This window comes from Poromitra crassiceps, assembly GCF_964638095.1.
Source record: "Poromitra crassiceps genome assembly, chromosome: 27".
Lineage (NCBI taxonomy): Eukaryota > Metazoa > Chordata > Actinopteri > Beryciformes > Melamphaidae > Poromitra > Poromitra crassiceps.
In genome coordinates this window covers 301663-325668 of record NC_139650.1, presented here as the reverse complement: position 1 = coordinate 325668, position 24006 = coordinate 301663, and the positions used below count along the sequence as shown (strand labels likewise).

The window sequence follows — 24006 nt, the reverse complement described above, 5'->3', positions numbered from 1 at the left end:
GCCAGGTAGCTCCAAGTATGAATGTATAATGGAGTTTGACACAGGTTGCTGCCAAATAGAGCCTTTGTGCTTGCTCTACCTAGCTTGGGTAAATAAGGATTAAAAACGGATCTCTTAACATTCCATGGGTAAAGATCAAATCCAAATGCCATATATATAGGATGAAAATGTAATTTTAAACTCAACTGACACTTTTTCCTCTGGAAAGTAGCTCCCATATGCAAAGTCTAGCTAGCACGACATATACAGTATACTGTATGCATCAATTGTGAACTTTGTGGGTTTTCAGTTTTCAGTCTATTCAAGTTTGTCACATACACTGACATGCTATTTTAAACATTCAATCATGATAAAATGTCTAATGTATCTGTCGGTGAGTAAATAAGCCAAATCCACATGTGTGAGTTAAGACAAGTCAGTGTTTGATTTACTTTGTAACAAGCGCAAACCTTTAAGTCCATGTCACAGTGGTGTGGCCATTCAGCTTCAAGGAGCCACGCCCCTACCACCCACATCCCCCTAGCCACGCCCCCACCACCGACATGCCCCTAGCCACTCCCCCTACCCACCCCTCGAATCCAGACTCTAGTCTACACCCTACCTTCCTATCCCTAACAATTGCTCCCAATCCCTAGCCACACTAAACGTCCATGAGTGAGTGAGTGACTGAGTGTCCTGACTTTGCCATCTTCTGACCCAGCGCCATGGGAAAAACAGAGATTTTGTCCTTTAACATGAGGTCCTGTAATTACTTGGGAGTACAAGAAAGAAAGGTGTTGTGCAAACTGGACATGTAAGCTTGTTGTAAGTTTTGTGTGTATAACTGACTTGTGTGTATTGTACAGTATGTAATTTTTTTGAGAATGTGTGTACTTATACATTTATTATACATAACTGTATTATTGAAAATATAATTCCAAATGCCTTGTTCCTCGTCAAATGTCAATCAATCTTGAATTATTCTGGAAAGAATTTAGGTATTCTGTAACCAGCGTTGCGGAAGCTACTTTGAAAGCATAGCTTAGGAAGCTACCAACTACTTCACCATGGAAGTAGTTGAAACTACAGCAAAGCTACCCTGGGAGAATGTAGTTTAGGAAACTACAAGCTATGCAGAACAAGTAGTTCAAATATTTTGTAAAATAAAGCATTAAATTGACAATGTACATGTGTGATATATGAAATAAAATAGAATAGCCTACAAAAAAGCGCAAAGCCAGCAAAAATATGCCTCTCAATTGAGTTTATTGACACCCAATACATTCAATGTTATATTGTTGTTGTTCTGCGTTTTGTTTTATCAGATAATAAACAGTAAAGACTTGACTAGGATTGGTTAGGGTAAGAATCTCAGTGCAAGCCAATCAGAGGCAGCATAGGCTGTGTGTCTTGTCAAGAAGTACAGTTTAGTGGGATCCTGGCTGACTTCATGGTCTATGGTGCCTTGAAAGCGATCAGGACAAAAGAAAAGGGGGCAGTCCTGTCAAAGGGGGTTCTGGTTCAACAGTAATGATCAAATAAAATAAATATATACTTATATATTCCTTTCCAGGGACGGCGCTATACCGGGGCAAGGGGGGCTATTGCCCCCTCACAAATCTGCCAAGCCCCAGTTAAGCCCCCTCAAGCATTTTAGTATATTTTTTATTTTTAAATAAACACGTGTAAAGTTAATAACCAGGTTTGAATTTATTTGATAATTGATAAAAAAAGATATGTATACAACTGCCCAGCAGGAATACATACATGCATTTAAAAAAATCATCGAGGTTGAGAACACAATAACACATCAGGGACCATATCTTGGAATTAAGTGTTTACACTTTTACATGCTATCCCTTGGATCTTTTATTGTCTCTATAGTCATGAATAAAGTCAATCAATCAATCAATCAATCAAAAGGCTTATTTCCATTGTGGACTTTTTCTTACACTGATATTAACCTAACTGTTGTATAAAATTTAAGTTCAATTGATTGGCATTTACTAATCAATAAGCTATAATTGCATAGGCACAATTAATGGTATGAGTTATTAGTCATAAATGCATATTTGGACAGGCAGACACATCAAGGAGCAGATTTATCCCCTTTGCTCAGAAAACACAGCATGACAATGACCCTGAGACAGGAACGCTTTGCTGATAAACACAGGCAGCCCTGCTCAGTCTGACTGCACCATGTATGTGCTCCAATGCACACACTTCCAAGTTCACCCCTCCCCTCTCTGTTTCTCTGTCTTCCTCTCTGCCTATAAAACCATTATGTCAAATGTGAGATTTTCAAGATTCAAGATTCAAGATTTTTATTGTCACTCCGTCCCAGCGAGCATTTTTAGGTTGAAAGGAAAAACGTGCAAGAAAGGTTCAAGAGTGAAAGTTTTTTTCACCGACTATTTGCAGACGTTGATTAAACGTTCACATTTAGACCATATTTCACCAAGATCTTAAATAAAACATTCAGCACCACTCACGGGATTCGAAGCACGTTTTCGCACGTTCAAACCGAGCACTCTACGAAATGAGCTATACTTTTACTTCTATTATGTGGGGAGCCGGGCATATATATACTCTATCTTGCACACAACTTGTACACGATTGTAGGCTCAATGATCGGGAGGACAGGTTATTTTATGTGATGTGTACAAGACTATAATATTATGTAACAGACTAAAATTATGTTGTGTGTGTGTGTGTGTGTGTGCATCTATAGTCTGTAGGCTTCAGAGGTCTATGGAAGGAAGAGCTCTTATCTTTGTTTGTTTTTTACCATTAAAAGTTTTCAGAGACTTTCTGACCCCCCCCCCCCCCCCCCCCCCCCCCACACACACACACACACCAGATTTATGTTGATTGACAGTTGAAATGTAAAAAAAAAAGTAGCCTAAAAAATGGAAGAGGTCGAACTTTTTACAGTGGGATTTTGGGCCAACCTGGGTTTTCTCTCTCTCTTTCATTATAAGTATAGGTCTCTCGCCCACAAGAAACCCAGGTTACATTCAGGTACAGTCAGTATTGTTCTTCTCTCTCTCTCTCTCTCTCTCTCTCCCTTTCTCCCACACCTCTGTCTTTTTCTCATACATCTGTCAATAAAACATAAAATGTCTGAAATTAAAAATAAATCATAAAGGAAGAGCTCTTATCTTTTTTTTTTTTTTTTTACCATTAAAAGTTTTCAGAGACTTTCTGACCCCCCCCCCCCCTCCCCCCACCCCCACCACACACACACACACACAGACACACACACACACTCACTCACTCACTCACACACACACACACACACACACACACACACACACACACACACACCAGATTTATGTTGATTGACAGTTGAAATGTAAAAATTTTTTGCCTGGCTTTCCAGGCTAAAAAAATGCAAGAGGTCGAACTTTTTACAGTGGGATTTTGGGCCAACCTGGGTTTTCTCTTTCATTATAAGTATAGGTCTCTCGCCCACAAGAAACCCAGGTTACATTCAGGTACAGTCAGTATTGTTCTTCTCTCTCTCTCTCTCTCTCTTTCTCCCACACCTCTGTCTTTTTCTCATACATCTGTCAATAAAACATAAAATGTCTGAAATTAAAAATAAATCATAAAGGAAGAGCTCTTATCTTTGTTTTGTTTTTTACCATTAAAAATCCCTTAATGGAGAGAGAGGTCTCCTTCAAGAGAGAGAGAGGGAAATTTCCCTGCTGCAGACGGGACACGCCCACACAGTCTGCGGGAGAAAATACACTCTAAAATCTAATTGATTCTCATTACTTTTGCCATGACTGTCAAACCTAAATTTATATACTTTGCGACGTTCATCATCGTTGAGGTTCCTGTGATGTGATGAACTCAAAATGCTAAATAATAATAAAATATTTCTGGTTTCCAGGGACTTTAACATAAATGTTCTTCAATAAACTATACTGCAAAGGTTCCAATTGCAAACCCTATATCCGAGTTATTTAGCGTAAAAAAAATGTTAGAAAAACTGCTCTAGAATCAGTATATGACATGTCTGGATCTCTTTGCAGTCTGTCCACAGCGTACATTTCTGTGGATCTGTAGGTGCTGTCGCTCTGTGTATCTGCCTGTAGGAGGCGCTACACTGGTGATGTTAAAGACAGGGCAGTGCTGTAATACAGTATGTCTCCTCCATCGGGAATCGAACCAACAGTCTACCTGTCAGACAGAGACAGTGATGCAGCCACTCAGCCGACTGAGATATGTGCTGTTGGGAGTTAAGCTTCATTTCTACACACTGACAATAACACAGCGCATAAAGAGTGAGACAGGTGAGATTTGTACCAGTGAGTTTAGCTAGTCAGGGACTGACTAATCTCCTTCATCAGCTTATTTCTATCAGTGTTCAAACTACTGGTGATGATAAAGAAGGATCACTGCTGCAGCTTATAATGTGAGTACTTTTTAAGAAATTGCCTGAGGCTGGGATTGAACCAACGACCTTTGCATATCACACAACATTCACATGTTTATCTGAGTGAGCTATAATCAACTTTCTCCTAAGCTCTTATTTAGTCAACCTCATCCTGATTTTATTTAGTCAAGTTTTCGTCAACTAAGTGTCTAAGTATTTTCATCTCATCTTAGTCAAAGAAAACCGTAACTATTCATTAGAATTTCCAAACTTATTGTAAAGATATATTAATCTGTTATTCTGGAATTGTTTTAAGTGTGTGCAATACAGACACAGATGTTTAACTTCTTCTTCTCTTCTCATTGGATCTCTTCCCAATTCGTCCCTCCCTAACATTTTTAGTCGAGTTTTCACCAGTGAAAATAGGTAGTCGACTAACATTTTTCCTCAGTTTTCGTCTACGAAATCAACACTGCTATGGATGCATGTCTCCACCTAATGGTGCACTCCTCTTCCAAACTCACACACACTTTTCCACAACTCCACCATGTATCTGAAACAATGTTTACTTACTGTCAATCTCATCAAAGTTTCTGAAGACCACGTGATCCCACTCCATAAAGCTGCATTTCCCAATGAAGGGCTGGACAAACACCACATACTGATACATATACAGAGGTCGCTGGGACCTCGGGTCGGATTCGAACCCGTGCGAAGGACTGAGCCTCCGTGGTACATGCGTGCTACCAGGTGAGCCACCAGGAGGATGTACCACAATAGCTTTGTTTTGAGCTGTGATGGATATGATGTACTCTATAGTTCAATTTCAGAGACCACAAACACACATAGACCTATAAGGACATTCTATTTTATTTATCTCCCATCACACATCTGAACACTTAACTTGAATGTTAGGGCTAAAACGAGCCTAACGTCTTCGGAGGACGGGTAAAACTGTCCAATGAGAAAACTTGGGTGCAAGGCAAAAATAAATCGATCGAGTCAACATCACACTCCTGAAGTGAAACTAAAAGTAAGAGCGACACCAGACGACAACAAAAAAAAAAAGTTGCTTGTTCCTCTTGTCTCTTGTCCTGGCGTCACTCTGGCTGAGGGTGGTCCGTGTCACTGTGGAGGACATGGCGTCCACAAACAGAACAGAATGTTGGCATTGGTGAACATGCCGTCCTTAAGGGAAACCACCACAAACTGAAAGGAGAGACAGTGTTACAGTTATAAACAATTCTGTGATAACCAGCAGTTATTAAGCAGATACTGCAACATTATATAGATTGTCTGATGTTACACAATGTGATATGGTGCCAAGAGAAGCAATACCTGAGCAAATTTGACAAAAGATGCTTGTTCTTCTAGTCTTTTGGACCGGCCTTGTCGTGGCGCGTCACTGTGGACATGCCGTCCACAAACTTAGTCTTGAACAGAACGTTGGCGTTGGTGAACATGCCGTCCTGGAGGGAAACCACCAAAAACTGGAAGGAGAGGTAGTGTTACAAGTTTGGTCTATCCAACACACACACCCAATCTTAATACATACAAAGAACTACTACATTCATGTGTTTTTGTGCCAATGCAGTGTTAAACAAACTAGTGTGTGTGTGTGTGTGTGTGTGTCTGTGTGTGCGCGTGTGTAAACACACCTGGGATTGTCTAAAATGTCTGTGCAGCATCTGCCCGATGTTCTGTGTGTGGGAGAGATCCAGGGCAGCATCCACCTCGTCCAGGATGTAGATGGGAGCGGGCTTAAACAGCAGCATGGCCAGGATCAGAGACAGGACCACCAGTGATCTGAAACACAACACACAGACAAATACACACCAGCACACACAGACACAATGAGCCACTGATCAGCTGACTAACGACGGGCTGCCTGTCACTTTTCATCATCTAATGAACTCATCTATTGATGATTTGCTCAATAAATAAATAAAAAGACAAATGCCCATCATGAGTTACCGGAGCGTAAAGTGGTCTTAAAATTGCTTACTTAGACTCACCAGCATGATACGAAACAGAGAAAAGAAGCACATCTCAGCATTTGTGGTCTTAAAGTTTGCGCTTGTTACTTGATACGTCACTAAAACAATAATGTGACATTTTCTGTCAATTGACTTAATCATTTCATCACTGATCAACCAAAAAGCATCCAAGAGCACCAGCTCTAAATCCAAGGCGAGTGCTCAATAAATGTTAATGATTCCAATATGAAGAGAACAGAAACCTTCTCTCCCTTTCATACTCCCTATTGCCTCAGTAAAAACACATTTCCCAAGGGGACTGGACCGCCTGCTCTCGGGGGGGGGGGACCTATCACTGAGCAATGAACATACAAGAGGGGAGTGGACTGCCTGCTCTCTCAAGGGAGGGGGGACCTATCACTGAGCAATGAACATACAAGTGCTTTTTCTGACCTCTGCCCTCCGCTGAGTTCGGACAGGTTCTCCTTCCAGGTGCTGCCCAGGGCCACCTTGACCTCGAGACCCTCCAAGACGCTGCAGCCCTGGGGAGGGTCCAGGCGAGCGTTGGCCCCCGGCAGCAGAGTGGAGAAAATGGAGCCAAAGTCCTGGTTTACCTGCACAAACAAGGAAATCACACTGAAGCCAACATCAATGAGTGTTGTTGCAGGTGTTTCACTCACTTCCTATTGAGTTAGCATTGTTCAGAAGAACTGAAAACTAATTTCAGACATGATTGTCACTGAGGTACTACCACTTCTGATGGGCAAAAATAAGGAAGGAAAGGACAAAGGACAGGTGCAGGAAGAGAGCGGACCTTCTGCCAGGCCATGTTGATAGCCTCATTCTTCTTCTCGTCCAACTCCTCGATGATCTGCAGGATTTTTGACTTGTCACTCTCCACGGTTCTCTTCTTTTTCATCAGGTTATTGTACTGGAGGAGGGAAATAACATTTAGAGGGAGGGACAAAGAAAGAAAGAGGGAACAGCGTTTATTGTTTCGGGCCCTTTACTCATTCACACCACAGACTCCCACCCCCTCTCTGCCTCTGTGTGTCCTCACCCGCTTCTGTGCCCCGTCCAGCATGTTCATGGCCTTCTTGTTGACATTTCTCTCCAGCTTGGTGGCGGTCTCCTCCAGCTTCTTGAGCCGCTGGCCGGCCTCGCGAGGGTTGTTGGTCTTGAAGTCATAGGCGGTGTTGGGCTTCCCGAACTGGTGGCGCTCCAGCTGGATCCAGTCGTGTTCCTCCAGCATCCGGGACACCTGGAAGAACAACGGCAAGGGAGACAGAAATGTTTAGGAAACCCTCATCATACTAGATGAGATTAAACTTGAATGCACCTCAGGGGGGAATTGGGTTGCTGCAGCAGCAAATAGAGGGATATACAGCGAAGGGGAAAAAACAAGAATAGAGCGAATAATAATAATAATACATTTTATTTATAGAGCACGTTTAAAGGTACTCAAAGACGATTTACATGGGAGTAGATTTTTTTTTTTAATGGGGTGTTACAGAATGTATTGAGCACATCAAAAGTATGATTCACGAATTAAAGCATGTAGAGTGAAACATACAGAAAAAGAAGATTAATAAAAAATATATATTTACGATATGACAAATGAAAACCATTTAAATACGGTATATGCATCCAGCATTAAAATGAATGGAAAATGTAAACATGAACATTTTTGAATAAAGAATATACAGTAATTTACATTGTATATGGAGGAGGATGTGCGGTGTGTCGTAGTGAAGGCCAATACATAATGTAGAGGAAAATGTGCTTGTCAAAATCTATTCGTCCGAGGTACGTTCCGGGGAGAGAGAAAAAATAGTTTACATATCAAAGTAGTGATCAAAAGATTTATGAAACTGCAACAATTATCAATTATTGGAGTGGGTGGAGTGGAGGAATGACTGAGGTCATATTTCGTGTGTGTGTGTGTGTGTGTGTGTGTGTGTGCGTGCGCGTACACACCTTGGCAGCAGCATCCTCGCTGTCTTTGCGGTGCTTGCTAATGTTGTGCTCGAGCTCCTTGATCTTCAGCTGGGCTTCGTTTGTCTGCTCCCGTATTTGATTGGCCTCTGTGTTCTTCCCCTGGACAATTCAAAATAAAATAAAACCCACTTGATGAACAGTCCACACGGGATGAAAGTCAAATAAACAGTTTTATTCTGCTGACGAGAAACGCAATGTGTGGAAAGTTTAATAAAAGTAATCATTATCTTTGCCGTTCCAACAGCCTAATTTTCGCCCTTCAACTTCGTTGTGTGGACTTCAAACCCTGCCCGTCCTCATGTGAAACACATAGCCAATGTTCCAACATGAGCATCTCACAGCAAGGGCAAAAAGCTAGACCCCAAGGAGAGTCTGGATTTACCTTGAGCTCTTTGTCCTGTGCCGAGATCACCTCCTGCTGTTTGGCCACCTCCTCCTGGGCTGCATGCACCGCCTCCTACACAGCAGGAGAGAAAGAAGAAAGGTGAAAGAGGGGTACTATGAGAACAGCACCAGAACATTTTACACAATGTATATATTTTTTATTATTAAAAAAATATTTTTGACTTTATTAGATATGACAGGTCAGTAGGCAGACAGGAAAGGTGGGGAGAGAGAGAGGGGATGACGTGCGGCAAAGGACCTCGGGTCAGATTCGAACCCGTGCGAAGGACTGAGCCTCCGTGGTATATGCTTGCTACCAGGTGAGCCACCAGGAGGATGCCGGGCGGCTGTAGCTCAGGGGGTAGAGCGGGTCGACCGGGTCGTCCACTAATCGCTTTGGATAAAAGAGGCCGGTGGTTCGATTCCCAGCTCCTCCAGTCTGCATGTCAAAGTGTCCTTGGGCAAGACACTGAACCCCAAATTGCTTCCGTTGGTGTGCCAGCACCCTGCGTGGTAACCTGCCGCCGATGTGTGAATGGGTGAATGTACCTACTGACTGTAAAGCGCTTTGGATAAAAGCGCTATATAAATGCAGCCCATTTACCATGCACCACAATAGCTTTGTTTTGGGATATGATGTACTCTATAGTTCAATTTCAAAGACCACAAACACACATAGACCTATAAGGACATTCTATTTTATTTATCTCCCATCACACATCTGAACACTTAACTTGAATCTAAGGGCTAAAACGAGCCTCACGTCTTCTGAGGACGGGTAAAACTGTCCTCACGAGTACCCATTTTCAAGTTTGGCTATGACAAGTACTCCATGTGCCTTCCCAAACACGCAGGGACACCATACCTTGTTCTGGGACACAGTGCAAGCCATGCTGTCTATCTGTTCCTGGATGGCCTTCATGGCTTCGTCCACAGCCTGGATCTGCTGCTCATAGCCAGCCTGCTCCCTCTGCAGCTCCTCCAGCTCCAGGGCCACCGCGTCAGACTCCTACACAGACACAGCAAGAAGAAGAAGAAAAAAAAGATGGGAGAAAATGACCCCAATTATGGAAATCAATGATATAGTAGTGTAATGCATGGGGATGATGAGTAAACTGAGGTTTATATGCTATTTTGTGTGTGTGCCTCTGGGCAGTGTACCTGCTGCCTCTCCTTCAGCTTCTTGTTCAAGGCATCCACTTTTGCTTTGGCTGCATTCAGGTTCTGTTGTGCAGCTTTCAGCTCCTTCTCCCTCTCCGCCTCAGCGTTCTTCATCTTGCTCTCTAGCACCTTGTGCCTTTCCTCGGCCCGCTGCTGCACCTCCTTGGTGCGGAGCAAAGTCCCTTCGCTCTCCTCTGAACACACACACGTTTCAAAAACACAAGAAGTAATGCAACTCTGTTCTATCTCCCATTACAATTGCAATTTGCCATTGGATGTGTGTGCGAGTTACGCCTGGGCCACATCACCATATGTGTTTGTATACACTATGTGCATTGTGCTTGGATACATGTAGTGTTAAGTGTCTCTCTCTCTGCATGCTGACCGATGGCCTTGCGCAGCCTCTCCAGCTCCTCTTGCTGCTGGTGGAAGGAGCTCTGCTGCAGCTTGGTCAGCAGAATCTGCTCCCGCTCCACTTTCAGCTCGTACTGCTGCTTCAGCTGATGGTACCTGGACGGGGTGGACAAAGATCATAACAGAGTGATGCTCTGAGAGATCCAGAGAGAACATCTGAACCCAGCTGCAGGTCACCGAGACTACCGATGTTACAGTGTGGAGAAGTAGTGCGATTTGTATTATGATTTCTAAAGAATTACGTAAAGGTGGAACTCGAGACAAGAGACTCGCCTACAAGTGTATTCTTTGTCATTTCCACTCGTGTATGTATTTTGTGTGTGTGTGTGTCTGCATACTTCTCAACGGTTCCCTTCAGGCCGGCCAGCTGTTTTTCAGTGTCCTGAAGCTGGGCCTCCTTCTCATTCAAGTTCTTCTGAGCCACCCTCTGCTCCTGCACATTGGTCAACACTAATGACGACTGGTTAGGAGTAGCTCCTGCATGGGGGGGAGGGGGAGGAGAGGAAGGGCAGGGAAAGAGAGACACATCGGTGTGACAAGATAACACAGACTATTTGTACTGTGTGTGGCTAGGAGGGAAAAGTGACTTAGTAAGGTTGTGGATGTGCAGGCACCTGTTGGTCAAAATAACTGTATCGCTGTGCGCTCGCTTCCCATAGGTTTTCATGTATAAAAAAAGGCAGATAGTTTGTGCATACAGTATCACACTAATTTCACTCTAAAGTTCCCAAACACCCAGTAATGATGAATAAGTTGTGTTCCAGGCTGAATCAGCATGTTATAGGTTCCAATATAGATGCAAATTAGTGGCAATAATAAATCACAATTAATATATGTTGTTGTCGTTTTTAAAGTAAAAAATAAGATAATATACATAGGGGCGTTAATTTTTGTACTTTTCACACTTCATATCTGACTCCAATTGACTGAAATCCGTCATAGCGACTGAGGACTTTAATCCCTGCGATAACCTTTTAAAATTGAGTTAGGGCTGTGCAATTAATCAAATCGAATTTTGGCTTAATTCCCATAATTATGAAAACAAGATAATCGAAGTAAAACTATAATTTTGTATATATTATTTATTTTAGTTAGGCTATTTTATTTATATTTTTTCCTTTGTTTTTCAGTTAAATTGTATTTAAATTTAAAATAAGTTTTTTCAAGTCCAATAAATGCACGATTTTACCATAGTCAATGAGTAATTGCGTTAAATAATCGTGATCTCAATATCAGTGAAAAATAATCACAAATGTATTTATTTTTTGGTCATAATCAAGCAGCCCTAGATTGAGAATAACTCCTTTGTGTGCATGGTAGGGGTTTCACAATGAACTTTCCCTAGTCATTAACGTGTATAAAATAGTTGCCATCAACAGAAAATGTATGTACCCATATTAGCCTGCCAGTAAATATTACACTGTAGCCCGTGGGAAATAATGTTTAAAACCATTTAAAAGGACAGGGGAAAAGACACCATACGAAGACAAAGAACACATTATTATGCAGGTGCAAAAGATGTCCAATGGTGCAGTACAGTTCACAGCTATAATGCATATTTTTCTTGTTTGTCTTTTGTTACTCTCTACAAGCGCCACCTAGTGACCTTAGTTATTGATGACTCGCACACTGTTGGGACTCTCCATAGAGCGCATGCATCTCCCTCGCTCTCACCTCCAGTCACACTTCCCGCAAAAGGGTTAAAGATGTCCCCTTCCAGCGTGACGGTCCTGGTCATCACCCGCTTATCAAAAGCCACTTTCATGGCATTGTCCAGGGTGTCGCACACCAGCGTGGAGCCAAACACGTACTCCATGGCCTTACTGACGTCCGCCTCATAGCCCACCAGCGAGAGAGCTGTGTGCACGTTGTTCTCCCCAATCTGAGAGACGAGGGAGAGGGCAAACAGACGGGAGAGAACGGGAATAAGGAAGGGATGGAGTCATGCTGTGTGTCATGCAATATAAAATCCATGCGCCGCACAGTGATTCAATTAGCTTGAACAAATTGAATGAAATGGTTAGTAAGCCCTTGTTCTCTCACCAGGCTCTTGGCAGCGTTAATCACACTCTGGCTGATTGTCCTGCCAGAGATCTTGCTCAGGGGAATGACGGTGAACCTTCGCTTCAGCGACCTGTTATTCAGCAGCTTCTTACCAGTCTTCTAGCAGACAAAAAAAATGACCACCTCTTTGAAGTTACACTGTCCCCCTGGTATGCAGATGCAATTACACGCACAACACCTATACACGGATTGATATTTCTCCATCTTACTTGTGTGTCCACTACTATGTTATAGAGTCGATCTCCGGCCACCATCTCCAGTGCTGTTGTGTAGGAGGCGTCTTTGATTGTGATCAGGTTAGCTAGCACCCCCTTCACTCTGCTGCGGTCCCATCCACGCTCCGGGTCCCTACAGCACAGCATTAATACAACACTGCTGCTTGGCAAAGGTCATTCAACCTAATTACAGGAGCCCGGGGTAATATGTAGAGCTGCAACGATTAATCGATTAGTCGATCGACAGAAAATTAATCGACAACAATTTTGATAATCGATTAACCTTTATGAGTACAATTTTAAGAGAAAAGGTCAAAGTTATCTGATTCCAGCTTCTTAAATGAGAATTTTTTCTGGTTTCTTTACTCCTGTATGACAGTGAACTGATATCTTTGAGTTGTGGACAAAACAAGACATTTGAGGGCGTCATCTTGGGCTTTGGGAAACACTGATCGTCATTTGCTACCATTTTCTGACATTTTATAGACCCAAACAACTCATCGATTCATCGAGAAAATAATCGACAGATTAATCGATTATGAAAATAATCGTTAGCAGCCCTAGTAATATGAGGAGTTACAGGGGCCCGGGGTAACATGATGATAATTACAGGAGTCTGGCGTAACAGTGATTTCAAATGTTATGGGAGCTTCCATTAGGAGTTTTCCACATTACAGATGATTCCAGTAATGTGTACGCACACTCAAGTCTCACACACATTTACAATCAAGACTGCATAGGATTATCCAAACACAGTGAGTGTGTGGCTTTGCTTTAAGATTCAGTCAGTTTACAGCCAGTTGTGAGGCATTTAGATGAGATCCTTTCATTTAGAATAGACATACATATAGGGTTAGAGTTAGGGTTACATTAATTACATACATTAATTTGCTCTATTAAGGGTTGTGACCAGGAACACAAAAATCAGATCAAGGTAGGAAAAATATTATTTTCCTTTGGAAATGAATGGGACTCCTTTGTCTCTAAAGCAAACAAACAAATAACTAAATAAAGACAGACAAACTAAAAACTCTTCTCTTTGTCATTTTAAGTACAGTCAGAGACGAGTGCTCAGTTAGTTATATAACCCCTTACTTGTAGTCGAAGCGCAGGTTGGGGAAGCGAGACACAAGGGTCTCATAAGTCTCTTTAAGTTTAGAAGCCTCTCTGGACAGCTGTCTCCTCTTGTCCAGCAGACTCTCCTCCTTGCCATCTACACACACACACACACACACACACACACACACACACACACACACACACACACACACACACACACACACTTAAGCTCCTAATATTGCAGAATGTATATAATAAGAATGTAAATAGTCTTTGAGCACATACCAAGGTTTCTGCAGGTTTCAACAAGTTACATTTAAGACTTTTTAAGACCATTATGAATGCAATTTAAGACCTATTTCACATCTATATTAGCAAAAGAAAAGTACAAAGGATATGAAGGAAAATTGGCCTTTGATGCTCCTGATGTGACTGTATTAGGGCATGGCAGGAGGTGTTTGCTGCAGCAGCTTTATGCGAGGCAGAGCTTAATGCAGCTTTATAAGAGTAACGTTAACGTCATAACCCAAACAATGTAAGACCTGGCAAAATGGTATTTAAGACATTTTATATAAATCCAGTCAAATGTAAGACATTTTAAGGCCTAAAATTCAGATTAGGATTTTAGACTTTTTAACTCATTGAGTGCCATGGACGTCTTTCGACGTCCAATTAAATAGTGACGTAGAAAGCCACGGACGTCTTTCGACGTCCAATGCGTTTTTTGACGGTGGGACGTCGATCAAAGCCTTCCGCATCTCCTGTACAACTATTATAGCTATTGGAGGTCTATAACCTATTTTACAGAACCCTTAGGTGGCGACAGTGCTCTCCAGGTTAACAGAAAGGCAGAGAAAAACAGAGAATAAGTCGTTGGGCAAACGGAAATCGCATCGCATCCGTATGCATCGATATGCATGAAGCGTTTTAACGTTAGATGTGCCTGCAGCAGCAGCAGCCAATCTGCTCCCACAATTGAGCTCCTCCATGTCCGCTGCAACAGCCTATTCGCATGATCAGCCGTGGAGTTGTTTTTATTCTCAACTGGAAGCATAGGAGCCGGTGACAAACACACGCGGAAGCTGTAAAAAAGCTGGATGTCGCGACGCGCACCCTTCACAGTGCAGAGCAAACTCAGCAGAGAGCCACCTCCCATAAGGAGGAGTGTGCAGTTGAGAGGGGGGGGGGGGGGCACGCAGAGCAGCACACACACAACACCCAGACAGACCCAGGCAGCAGGACAGGGTTGGCAAACGCAAGCCAGAGTCAGTGATGTGTTTGAAATGTTTAATTTCACAAAAGGGCCATTATCTCAGCTTCTAGAAAAAAAAGGCTCTTTTTTGTTAAATCAAGCTATCTTCTCCGGCTGATAACTAAAGAACGGAAAATGATATCAATAAACCTGTTTTTGCTGATGATAGAAAAGAGTCTCATCGTTCTTTTTGCATGTTCATTGTTTACATAGTAATATCACACAATATTCTGTGGGCCTCGAGAAATCACTGAAAAAAGCTCTGAAACTCTGGCACTGGGAGCGTCCGTTCTCCAAAAGTGGCTGGCACTCAATGAGTTAAGACCTGCGGAAACCCTGACATGCCGCAATAGACTGGAATGAAATACTACAATTGTTATTGTGCAATATGGTCTGAAATATGGCTTTTCAGATGAAGGGAATGACACCTTCACACACCTTCATAGTTGAGTTTGGCTAGCTCAGCCTGGAGCTTCTCCCTGCAGGCTTTGGCAGCCTGGTGGCTGTCCTGGTCCTTCTTGTAGCCACTGTCCATCTTCTTCACCTCTGCCTGCTTGGTCTTTAGCTCAGTCTGGGCATGCTTCAGGGTCATTTGGGCCTAGAAAGGTAGAGAAGAACAAAGGCGGAAATGTATGATAGATTACTAGAAGTTGATAATACCCCCAAAGTGTTTTCCCAACCTAAGGGGTCCTTTGAGAAGCAGCATGTCCACAAGGCATATCCAGGCATCATCTAGTAAGTGAGAAGGTTAAGTCTAAACTGGCAGGGTGACATTGTTACTCACATGCATAAATAAATATAAGTTTGACATCCTGGAAATACAACCAGAAATAGCACATGCACAGGCAGACGTGTGTCCGAGTGGTCTCCTCACCTGCTTGGCCTCGGTGTCGGCCTTGCTCATGTTGTTCTTGCAGGCCATCATCTGCCCGGCCAGCGTGGCCTCCTCCCCGTCCTCGTTAGCGGAGAGGCCCGCCGACACAGCCTTGTAATGCTGCTCGGCTGCCTCCAGGGCGGCGCTGTCCTGCTGGCCCTCCTCCTGCAGGGCCGCAAGCTTCTCCGTCTGCTTAGAAACCTCCGTCTCTTTCACCAGCAGCACTTTCTTGTCCTGAGGACGGCGAGAGGGAGGAGCAGAGAGAACAGTTTAGATCGTGCATCAGATGCAAGCATCGGCCTCACGGTATATGAATTATTTAAGTTGCTAACAAGCTCTTCTTTGACAACAGGTTACAAAAGTTGAACAGGTCACAGGAAATCAGGGGGGGGGACCTTCATATGACCACAGATGAGCCCAGCACAAAGGGAAACCGAAGCTAAAGGATCTATTTAATCCAAGACTGAGGTCCGTTTGACACGACTGAAAGGGGGAAGAAAAGACAACAACAGTAGTCTGTTCTCACGATCATCACCTCCTCCATATTCTTGAGAAGCTCTTTCCTGTTCTTGGTTTCATCTTTAAGGTTTTGTTTTTTCATGTCCAAGGCACTCTGGGCCTTGGCGTCCTCGCGCTTCACCTCAGACAGAGTATGCTCCAGGGACTTCAATACTCCAAGAACATCCTATAGAACAGCAGATAAATCAGGTGCCAGACAACGGAATATGACTCCCTCATCAATCATGCAATATACAATATTGAATTCTCATGGGAATGTGCCATTCTCCCCCCCAATTTCTTTTGTCAAGATCCAAAGATGAGAAGAAGGAAGATTCAAATGGATCTTCAAATGATTATTCTGAAGAAAGTGATCATGGCAAGACAAGGACAAATTGTGAGTGAATTTGAGCAAGGGTGTGTGCGGTGTTATTCCTCAATAGCATTCCCAAATACCTTGTCCCTTTTCTCCTGCAATTCCTGGATCTGGGCCGACAGCTGCTGGACTTTATGCTCGTTCTCGGCCATGCAGACTTGCATCTGGGTAATGTTGTCCTGCATGCCCTCCAGGTCCACCGCCGACTTCACCTTGGTCTCCTCTGCGCACACAAACAGCCAGGCCACATACAGCCGGGAGAGGTGCTGGATCTCACGCATCAGCTTCTGGTACTCCAGGTATGATGAGCGTTGCTGCAGGGCGGGTGCAAAGTGGGAATGGTATTTTTTATATTTTATGAAGAATCATTGGGACTACAGAAATAGTACCCTTACAGTAAAAACACATGAGGTTCACATGTGTCCATGTTTCACCACGTGTCCACATGTGGAGAACATGTGGACACATGTTAAATTTCACATGTGAAAACATGTGGAACACGTGAAACCCATGGCAAGCATGTGGTTTTGGAATGTTTTCACATGTGAAAAACATGTTATCACATGTTATAACATGTGATCACATGTTTTGCCACATGTTGTATAGCAACATGTTTTTCACATGTGGAAAACAACATTTACATGGGTTTAACATGTAATCACATAGGTTTAACATGTAATCACATGGGAATGTACATGGGTTTCACACATTTCACATGTGAAAACGTTCCAAAACCACACGATTCCCATGGGCAAAGCACATGTTTCACACGTGTTCCACATGTTTTCACATGTGAAATTTAACATGTTTCCACATGTGATCACACATGCAATTGCACATGTGAAGTTCATGTGTTTTTTCTGTAAGGGTAATAATAATAATGACAGAATAAGTCAATTAAGAATTTCAATACAACTTGCCTCTTTCAGCTTCAGCATGTTGGGAGTAATTTCCTCATCCAAAATCTTAAGGAGAATAATCAAAAGGGAATGTATCACTAACAGTGGTGACAATAGTAGTTGTGACAGTTTACCACTGCTGGATGAACAGAAGAAACACCGGACAAAAGATGAGAGATTGGGTGTCTGGCATACGGTTTGAATCTCCATAAGCTTGGCCTGCTTCTTCTCAATGGTTTTCTGAGCGCTAATCTTTTTACACTCGTACATCCTGGTGCCTGTTGCCTCCTCGATCATGGCAAGAATCTGAAAGAAATTAACATTGAATGGAAGACTGCAAAAAGGCAGGACGGGATTTCTCAAAGAGGTCTGTCTACATGTGAGATGTAGATATGTGTAATGTGTACCTCTGGTGGCTTCATATTTAGAACCTTGGTGATCTGCCCCTAAAACATTCAAAATAGGATTAGTCACAGGGTTGTAGGGGTATCACGATACACTCACGATATGATACGATACACGATATTGGGTTCACGATAACGATATGATATTTTAACAATATTTTTTTGCCATCGATTTGTAAGTTGAGGGGGCATCCTCCACGCTAATTTGAGTAATTTCGCCATTTTCATCCTCCGTGTCTGTAACGTCCCTCGTCTGTTCAAACAAAGCAATGAAAAGGAGAGCGAGCACGCAATCAGATGCAGATCAGTGCCACCATGTTCAACTTCTTTTTCTCACGATATGAGATTTCATCTCAACAATACATATTGTCACGTTTTGATATCGCGATATATTGTGGGACGATATATTGTGACATCCCTACAGGGTTGTGATTGGAATTTGAAACAACACCAGAAAACAAATGTCTGTTAGATAGAAATGGGATTTGTTGTTGTAAAAAGCCTCAACACAATCACATTGCCACAGACACAAGATGGCATTCTGACCTGCATGATGAGGAAATGTGGGTTGTTGACATTGAGACCAACGGAGCAGAACAGGTCCTGCACCCTGGTGTTGGTGGCATTCTGCCCATTGATGAGGTACTTGTTCCTGCCACCAATCACCACCTTGGAGAAGAAAACAGTCATGTTTAACACATTCACTGCCAGCCGTTTTTTTTTTACTGTAGGTAGGTTCTGCCAGAGGGTTTTTTTGAGGATTCTGGCTCATCTTTCAAGACCTGAGGATTCTTTTCTGCTAAGATTTTGTGAACACACAATATCTCAAAAGAACTAATAGAATGTGTGCTTTCTCTGTCTAAAAGAGTTAGTTTGTAGAGTTAGTAGTTATGTAAGCATTAGCAGTTGAATACAGCATGGTTTCAGCGTCTGAAAAATTATTTTGAGATAAACGGCTTTTTGTGAAATTCGATAGAACAGTCACTTTAACCATTCATTTTTGGCATCAGTAAGACGTCAGACATCTAAACAATAGTTTTGAACAGTAATTTCCTCCATAACAGCAGGAAACCCCCCTCTGCTTCCAACTCCTCCCTCCGTGGGCGTTCTCCTCCGCCCTCCTTGGCTCTGCAGCGGGTCTGTGACAAACGAGTTGCTGCTGCCTGTCTGCTGGCGGCCGCTGTGCAAGTCTGGATATGGGCTCGCTCGTTTCTTGGGGTTTGTGTTGAGAGCTTTGATGAAGCTTTTGCGATTCTGGTCTTATTTATGCTGCGTGTTTCAAAGTGTGTTCCACCCGTAATCTATTATGCAAATTTGCAATCCCGCACTGCCAGCAATCAGCGCGAAAACGAAAGCGTTTTCGCCAATCCATTTTCAAGAGAATGGCTTCCTCACACTGCTTTTTGCTTGCCTTCCTCTAGTCTGGGAGAGCACTGTCGCCACTTAGTGGGTCGGTGGAATGGGTTGTACATGTTCGGTGGCTCCAATAATTATATAAGAGATGTAAAAGGGTTAGATGCACATCCCACGGTCAAAAAAAAAAAAAACATTTTTTTGACGTATTAATACGTCATTGGCAGTCAACCGTTGGATTTTTTTTGACGGATTAATACGTCATTGGCAGTGAACGTGTTAACCCGGATTTCACACACATTAACGTTGCCCACAACAAGACATGTTTTCCTGTTTCTTCAACCTGTCTGGTGACGGTGATCTCGTCGTGGATCTCAAACCCAAGAGGGCTCTGGGTTTTGTTGGAGTTGTCAAAGGTAATGGACACGGTGGCCTTGGTGATACCAGCCTGCCCGTTTTTGTAGACCAACTCCTGGAGGTTTGAGGCTCGCACCTGTCAAGTGAAAAGAAGGGGTGTTAATATCAAAGGAATTAAATATGTGACCACCGAAATGTGTTGTTTCTTATAGGGAACACCGGATTTACTGTCTGAGCTAACATAATGCTGCTAGTTACGTTACATAGCAGTGACGTAGCTGTGCCTGTGCCACCCACACAGGCAGCTGGCACACACCCCCCCCTTTTGTATTTTTGTTTTGTTTGTCTGCAAAATACATCAGCTGTCATGCAGCCTGTCATGCGTTAAGTGTCCGACTGTCCGCTATGCCTCTGTGCCCCACAGCATCATGGGAAACTAGCTAAGTTGTCTAGTAAAGTAAACAAATGCAGCCGCAGCGCCAAATCAAGAAGACATGAAACAGCTCGCTTTTAAGCTTTTTCGACAAAGGCAAGAAACGTCGCATTGACGAGGAAAAAGACGACTCGTCGCCCTCCCCCCCCTCAACAAGTGCTGCTTGTAGTGCACCCGTTCCCCCACCTGTATTGGTGGTGAACAGTGGAGACAGTCAGACAGACGATGATGAAGATGATGCAGCCGAAACAATGACTTTAATAACAGCGGGGGATGCAGCCAAAAACACCCTCCCGGGGTAAAGGGCCAGGCAATGCTACCATGTGCAGAGAGGACGTCTCAAGAAGGCCTGTGCTAGTGTCCTCTAGTAAGAGAGTAGCGTCAGCGGAGGACCAAAATGCAAGAATCATTAGCCAATGAACAGCCAGGAATGGGTCTCGCGCTACTTTTGCATGCTAAAATAGGGCCGATAATGTACAATTTGATTCATTTCAAGGGATGAAAAACACTTTCAAACAATGCTACCATGTGCAGAGAGGACGTCTCAAGAAGGCCTGTGCTAGTGTCCTCTAGTAAGAGAGTGGCGTCAGCGGAGGACCAAAATGCAAGAATCATTAGCCAATGAACAGCCAGGAATGGGTCTCGCGCTACTTTTGCATGCTAAAATAGGGCCGATAATGTACAATTTGATTCATTTCAAGGGATGAAAAACACTTGCAACACTGTCTATTTTGATGCAACTCGACAGTGCTGCTTTTTTTACTGAAGAGTTCCACTTTCTACTTCCTGGAAAAAAAAACTGGTCCATTGGAGTGAATGGAGATGTCAGAACTCTTCTAGCCTGTGCGCTCTTAATATTCCTCGAAATCTGGCTTAAAAAGGCCCACATCTTTTTGGGTGGCGGGCCGCAAATGGTTAGCCCCCTGGCACACGTAGCTACCGTGTCTTTCTGTGGCACACCCAAAGCCTGCCAAGTCTCGCTACGCCAGTGTTACATACTAGGGGATAATTTGGGGATGACGCTTTATTAACCGAGTCCATCAACCGCATATTAGCGTGAAGGCTAACATGCTAATTTACGTTTAACCGTTATGTTGAACGTTCTGACGTTAGCGGGTTAATAAATAGGAGGTCACTTACCTGGGAGAGGCTGGAAATCCCCAAAACAAAACATATCGAGTCCAAGATGTTGGACTTGCCGCTGCCGTTCAGTCCTGTGATGGCGTTGAACAGAGGGTCTAATCCGTTTATCTCCGTCTTCTGTGCGTAGGATTTGAACCCTTCAATAAGAATAGACTTGATGTGCATCTTTACGCTGTCCTTTCCCCGCGAGTTTCAGATGCGATGTTTATCGACTTTCAATTCCAAAGCAGTAAAAGTTGAAGCATGAAACCCCGCGTCCTTCTCTCTCCGACCTTTGGCGAATTTTGGCGGCTCATCTAACAATGAGGACATCACACGCATGCGCACGCAAAGCAGTAACAAGTGCCCGGCAAACTACAAGACAGCGCGCGCGGGCGGCCGCTGACCACTATCGTCTCCCGTAGTTCCTCGCTTGCTTTGCTGTGGCCAATATGGCGGAGGAGTAAAGGAGAAACTCCATTTAGGAATTAAGCAAGTAATTTATAACTCAATTTGGAATAATATGACATTTTATTGATTAACCTCATGTTGTTTTGATGTAGCTTACTTTAGACAGCATCGCTTAGACAGATCATGTGTTGCTGTGCATTAGCGTTAGTTAACGCAGTTATAGGGCGATGGGGGGGGGGGGGGGGCAGAACATATTGATTTATTAATGTTAGGATATATCATGTGCCTGGTCGCGTCTGTTTTCACCATTGACAGTTTTCACTGATTTATGTGCAGAGGTAACGCTCTGATGTGTATGTATGATGTTAGCTGGGATGGCATGTTAGCTTGCGGGTGCTAGTTCGTCTGAAATCACTTTCTCTATGTAATCGTGTCATACTCAACGTGAGGTGGTGTTTACAGTAGTGCTATTAAAGGTAGTTAGATAAGTTAATGCTTTCAGATCGTCTGAATTCGCGTGTCATCATAACGTTATTGGCATGTATGTAGCAGCTGGATCACGTTAGCTAATGGGCAGTCTTGATGTGTGTTTGTTTCATGTATTACAGTAATATTGTCTAGCTGGCTAGCTACGACTTCATCTGAAATCAGGGTGACTAGTAATGCTAGCTTGTCTGAATTTATGTGTAACTAACTGAGAGTATAATCTCATAGCATAACGTTACTGCAAGTATGGAGTTTTAGAATGGAAAGCGTTTAGGAACCCTGCCAATCATCTCATATTCTGATATTTCTGCCTGTGAAGAACAATATTCATCTATAGCTACTGTGATATAACCTACTTAGCAGGGGCAAGATGTCTATCTCCCTAAATCACATTGAACACCAGACGTGTAATCTTTAAAGCAAATAAAGGTCTGGAAAACATATGGATTAAAAAAAAAAAAAAAAATCTATAGAAAAAGAAAATAATTAATTTTATTTATAAATGACCCATAGACACCATGAGATGACAATACTATATATTTCAACTTGGCCGGCCTTAGAATGCGCAATATCCATCGACAATAGTACAGTGGTTTTCAAAGCGCTGTAATCAAACTTTGGTTTTATTGATAATAAAAATTTGAAACAGTATACTATTGTCAGGAAATGTATCATGGTTTATCAGTAAACCGGTAATAATTTCATCCCTACTTCTACCACAGCCTGGCCTGCCTCCACCACAGATGACTGTCACTAATGCAACTGCATGTGTTCCAGTCACACTTCTGCCCCCTGCATCACCAATCCCCAAGCACAGGCTGCTGCTGCTCCTGCTGTTGAGAAGATGGTCCACACCGTCCACACCAGCTTGGAGAAGCAGCAGCTGCAACAACAACAACAGCCACCTCAGCCCCAACAAAAGAGGGCCAAGACATGCCTCTCCTGTGGCCAACCCAAATCTCGCTAGAAAGGTGATGGCTCCATTCACTTTTTCTATCAGGGTGGACAAGTCAGATACTTTTATTGCTCATCCAAAGTGTACAAGATTTACAGTTGCAAGGGTCTCACAAAGGGGACTGCCCCCTAGTCCAACACCTCACGAGTCCGACACCTCACAAGTCCGAAAAATGATGCATTGGACAGACATCTCATTAGTCCGACAGCTCGTTAACCCGACAATGAAAATCTCACTAATCCGACAGCGCGTTAGTCCGAAAATCATGTGCTTTGACTGCAGCGCAAACAACATATTTCTCTGCTGGTTTTCTCTCCTTCTTTCTCTCTCACCCCCCTCTCTCTCATGAACAAAATGTAGTAAACCTGCTGTGGGAGGAGACGTTTGGGGGGTGCACACACACACACACACACACACACAAACACACACACACACACTATGTCACTCACTCAAAGGAAAGCCAGGCTACCTTCAGGTAGCCTGGGTAAACCCAGCCTCCACATGACCTCTATGTGCTATCAGTCATGAAGAAACTTACGCTACATGCATAGCCTGTGATGTCACGTTTAAGGCTGGGTTTACCCAGGCTAACCTTAAGGTACATTCAATTAAATTCAGCTTGGGGTGTGTAGTTTACCATGTAAGCTTCAGTCCTCACACAGTAACCCTGTAACAAATCCAGTGTGTGGGATTTTGTTGCATATTCCTCTCTCTCTGTCTCTCCCACAAGCATAAAATGTCTCAAATAAAAAAAAACATAAAGGAAGAGCTCTTTGTTTTTTACCATTAGATTTTTCTGAGACTTCATGACACCCCCCCCCCCCCCCAACACACACACACACACACCAGCTTTATGTTGATTGACAGCTGAAATGTAACATTTCTAAAACCAGACAGGTCAAACTTTGCCAAACTCGGTTCTCTCTCTCTCTCACTGTCTCTCTATGTCGCT

At 43.2% G+C, this 24006-nt stretch overlaps 1 protein-coding gene across 1 annotated transcript; it reads right to left on the bottom strand.

Annotated features, from left to right (window-relative positions):
• Positions 1 to 5488: 5488 nt before the first annotated feature.
• LOC310799258 (structural maintenance of chromosomes protein 2-like) lies at positions 5489 to 21388 on the bottom strand (the record flags this gene model as incomplete). Its single annotated transcript, XM_083661829.1, has 25 exons — positions 5489 to 5572; positions 6022 to 6169; positions 6793 to 6953; positions 7154 to 7270; positions 7400 to 7600; positions 8317 to 8436; positions 8720 to 8794; positions 9587 to 9730; positions 9883 to 10076; positions 10268 to 10392; positions 10635 to 10773; positions 11971 to 12178; positions 12340 to 12459; positions 12570 to 12708; positions 13671 to 13788; positions 15325 to 15484; positions 15761 to 15994; positions 16296 to 16445; positions 16715 to 16948; positions 17555 to 17599; positions 17729 to 17839; positions 17941 to 17979; positions 18484 to 18606; positions 19634 to 19783; positions 21221 to 21388. The coding sequence occupies 25 exons, from the start codon at positions 21386 to 21388 to the stop codon at positions 5489 to 5491; spliced, it is 3507 nt and encodes a 1168-aa protein (XP_083517955.1).
• Between the last annotated feature and the right edge of the window lie 2618 nt (positions 21389 to 24006).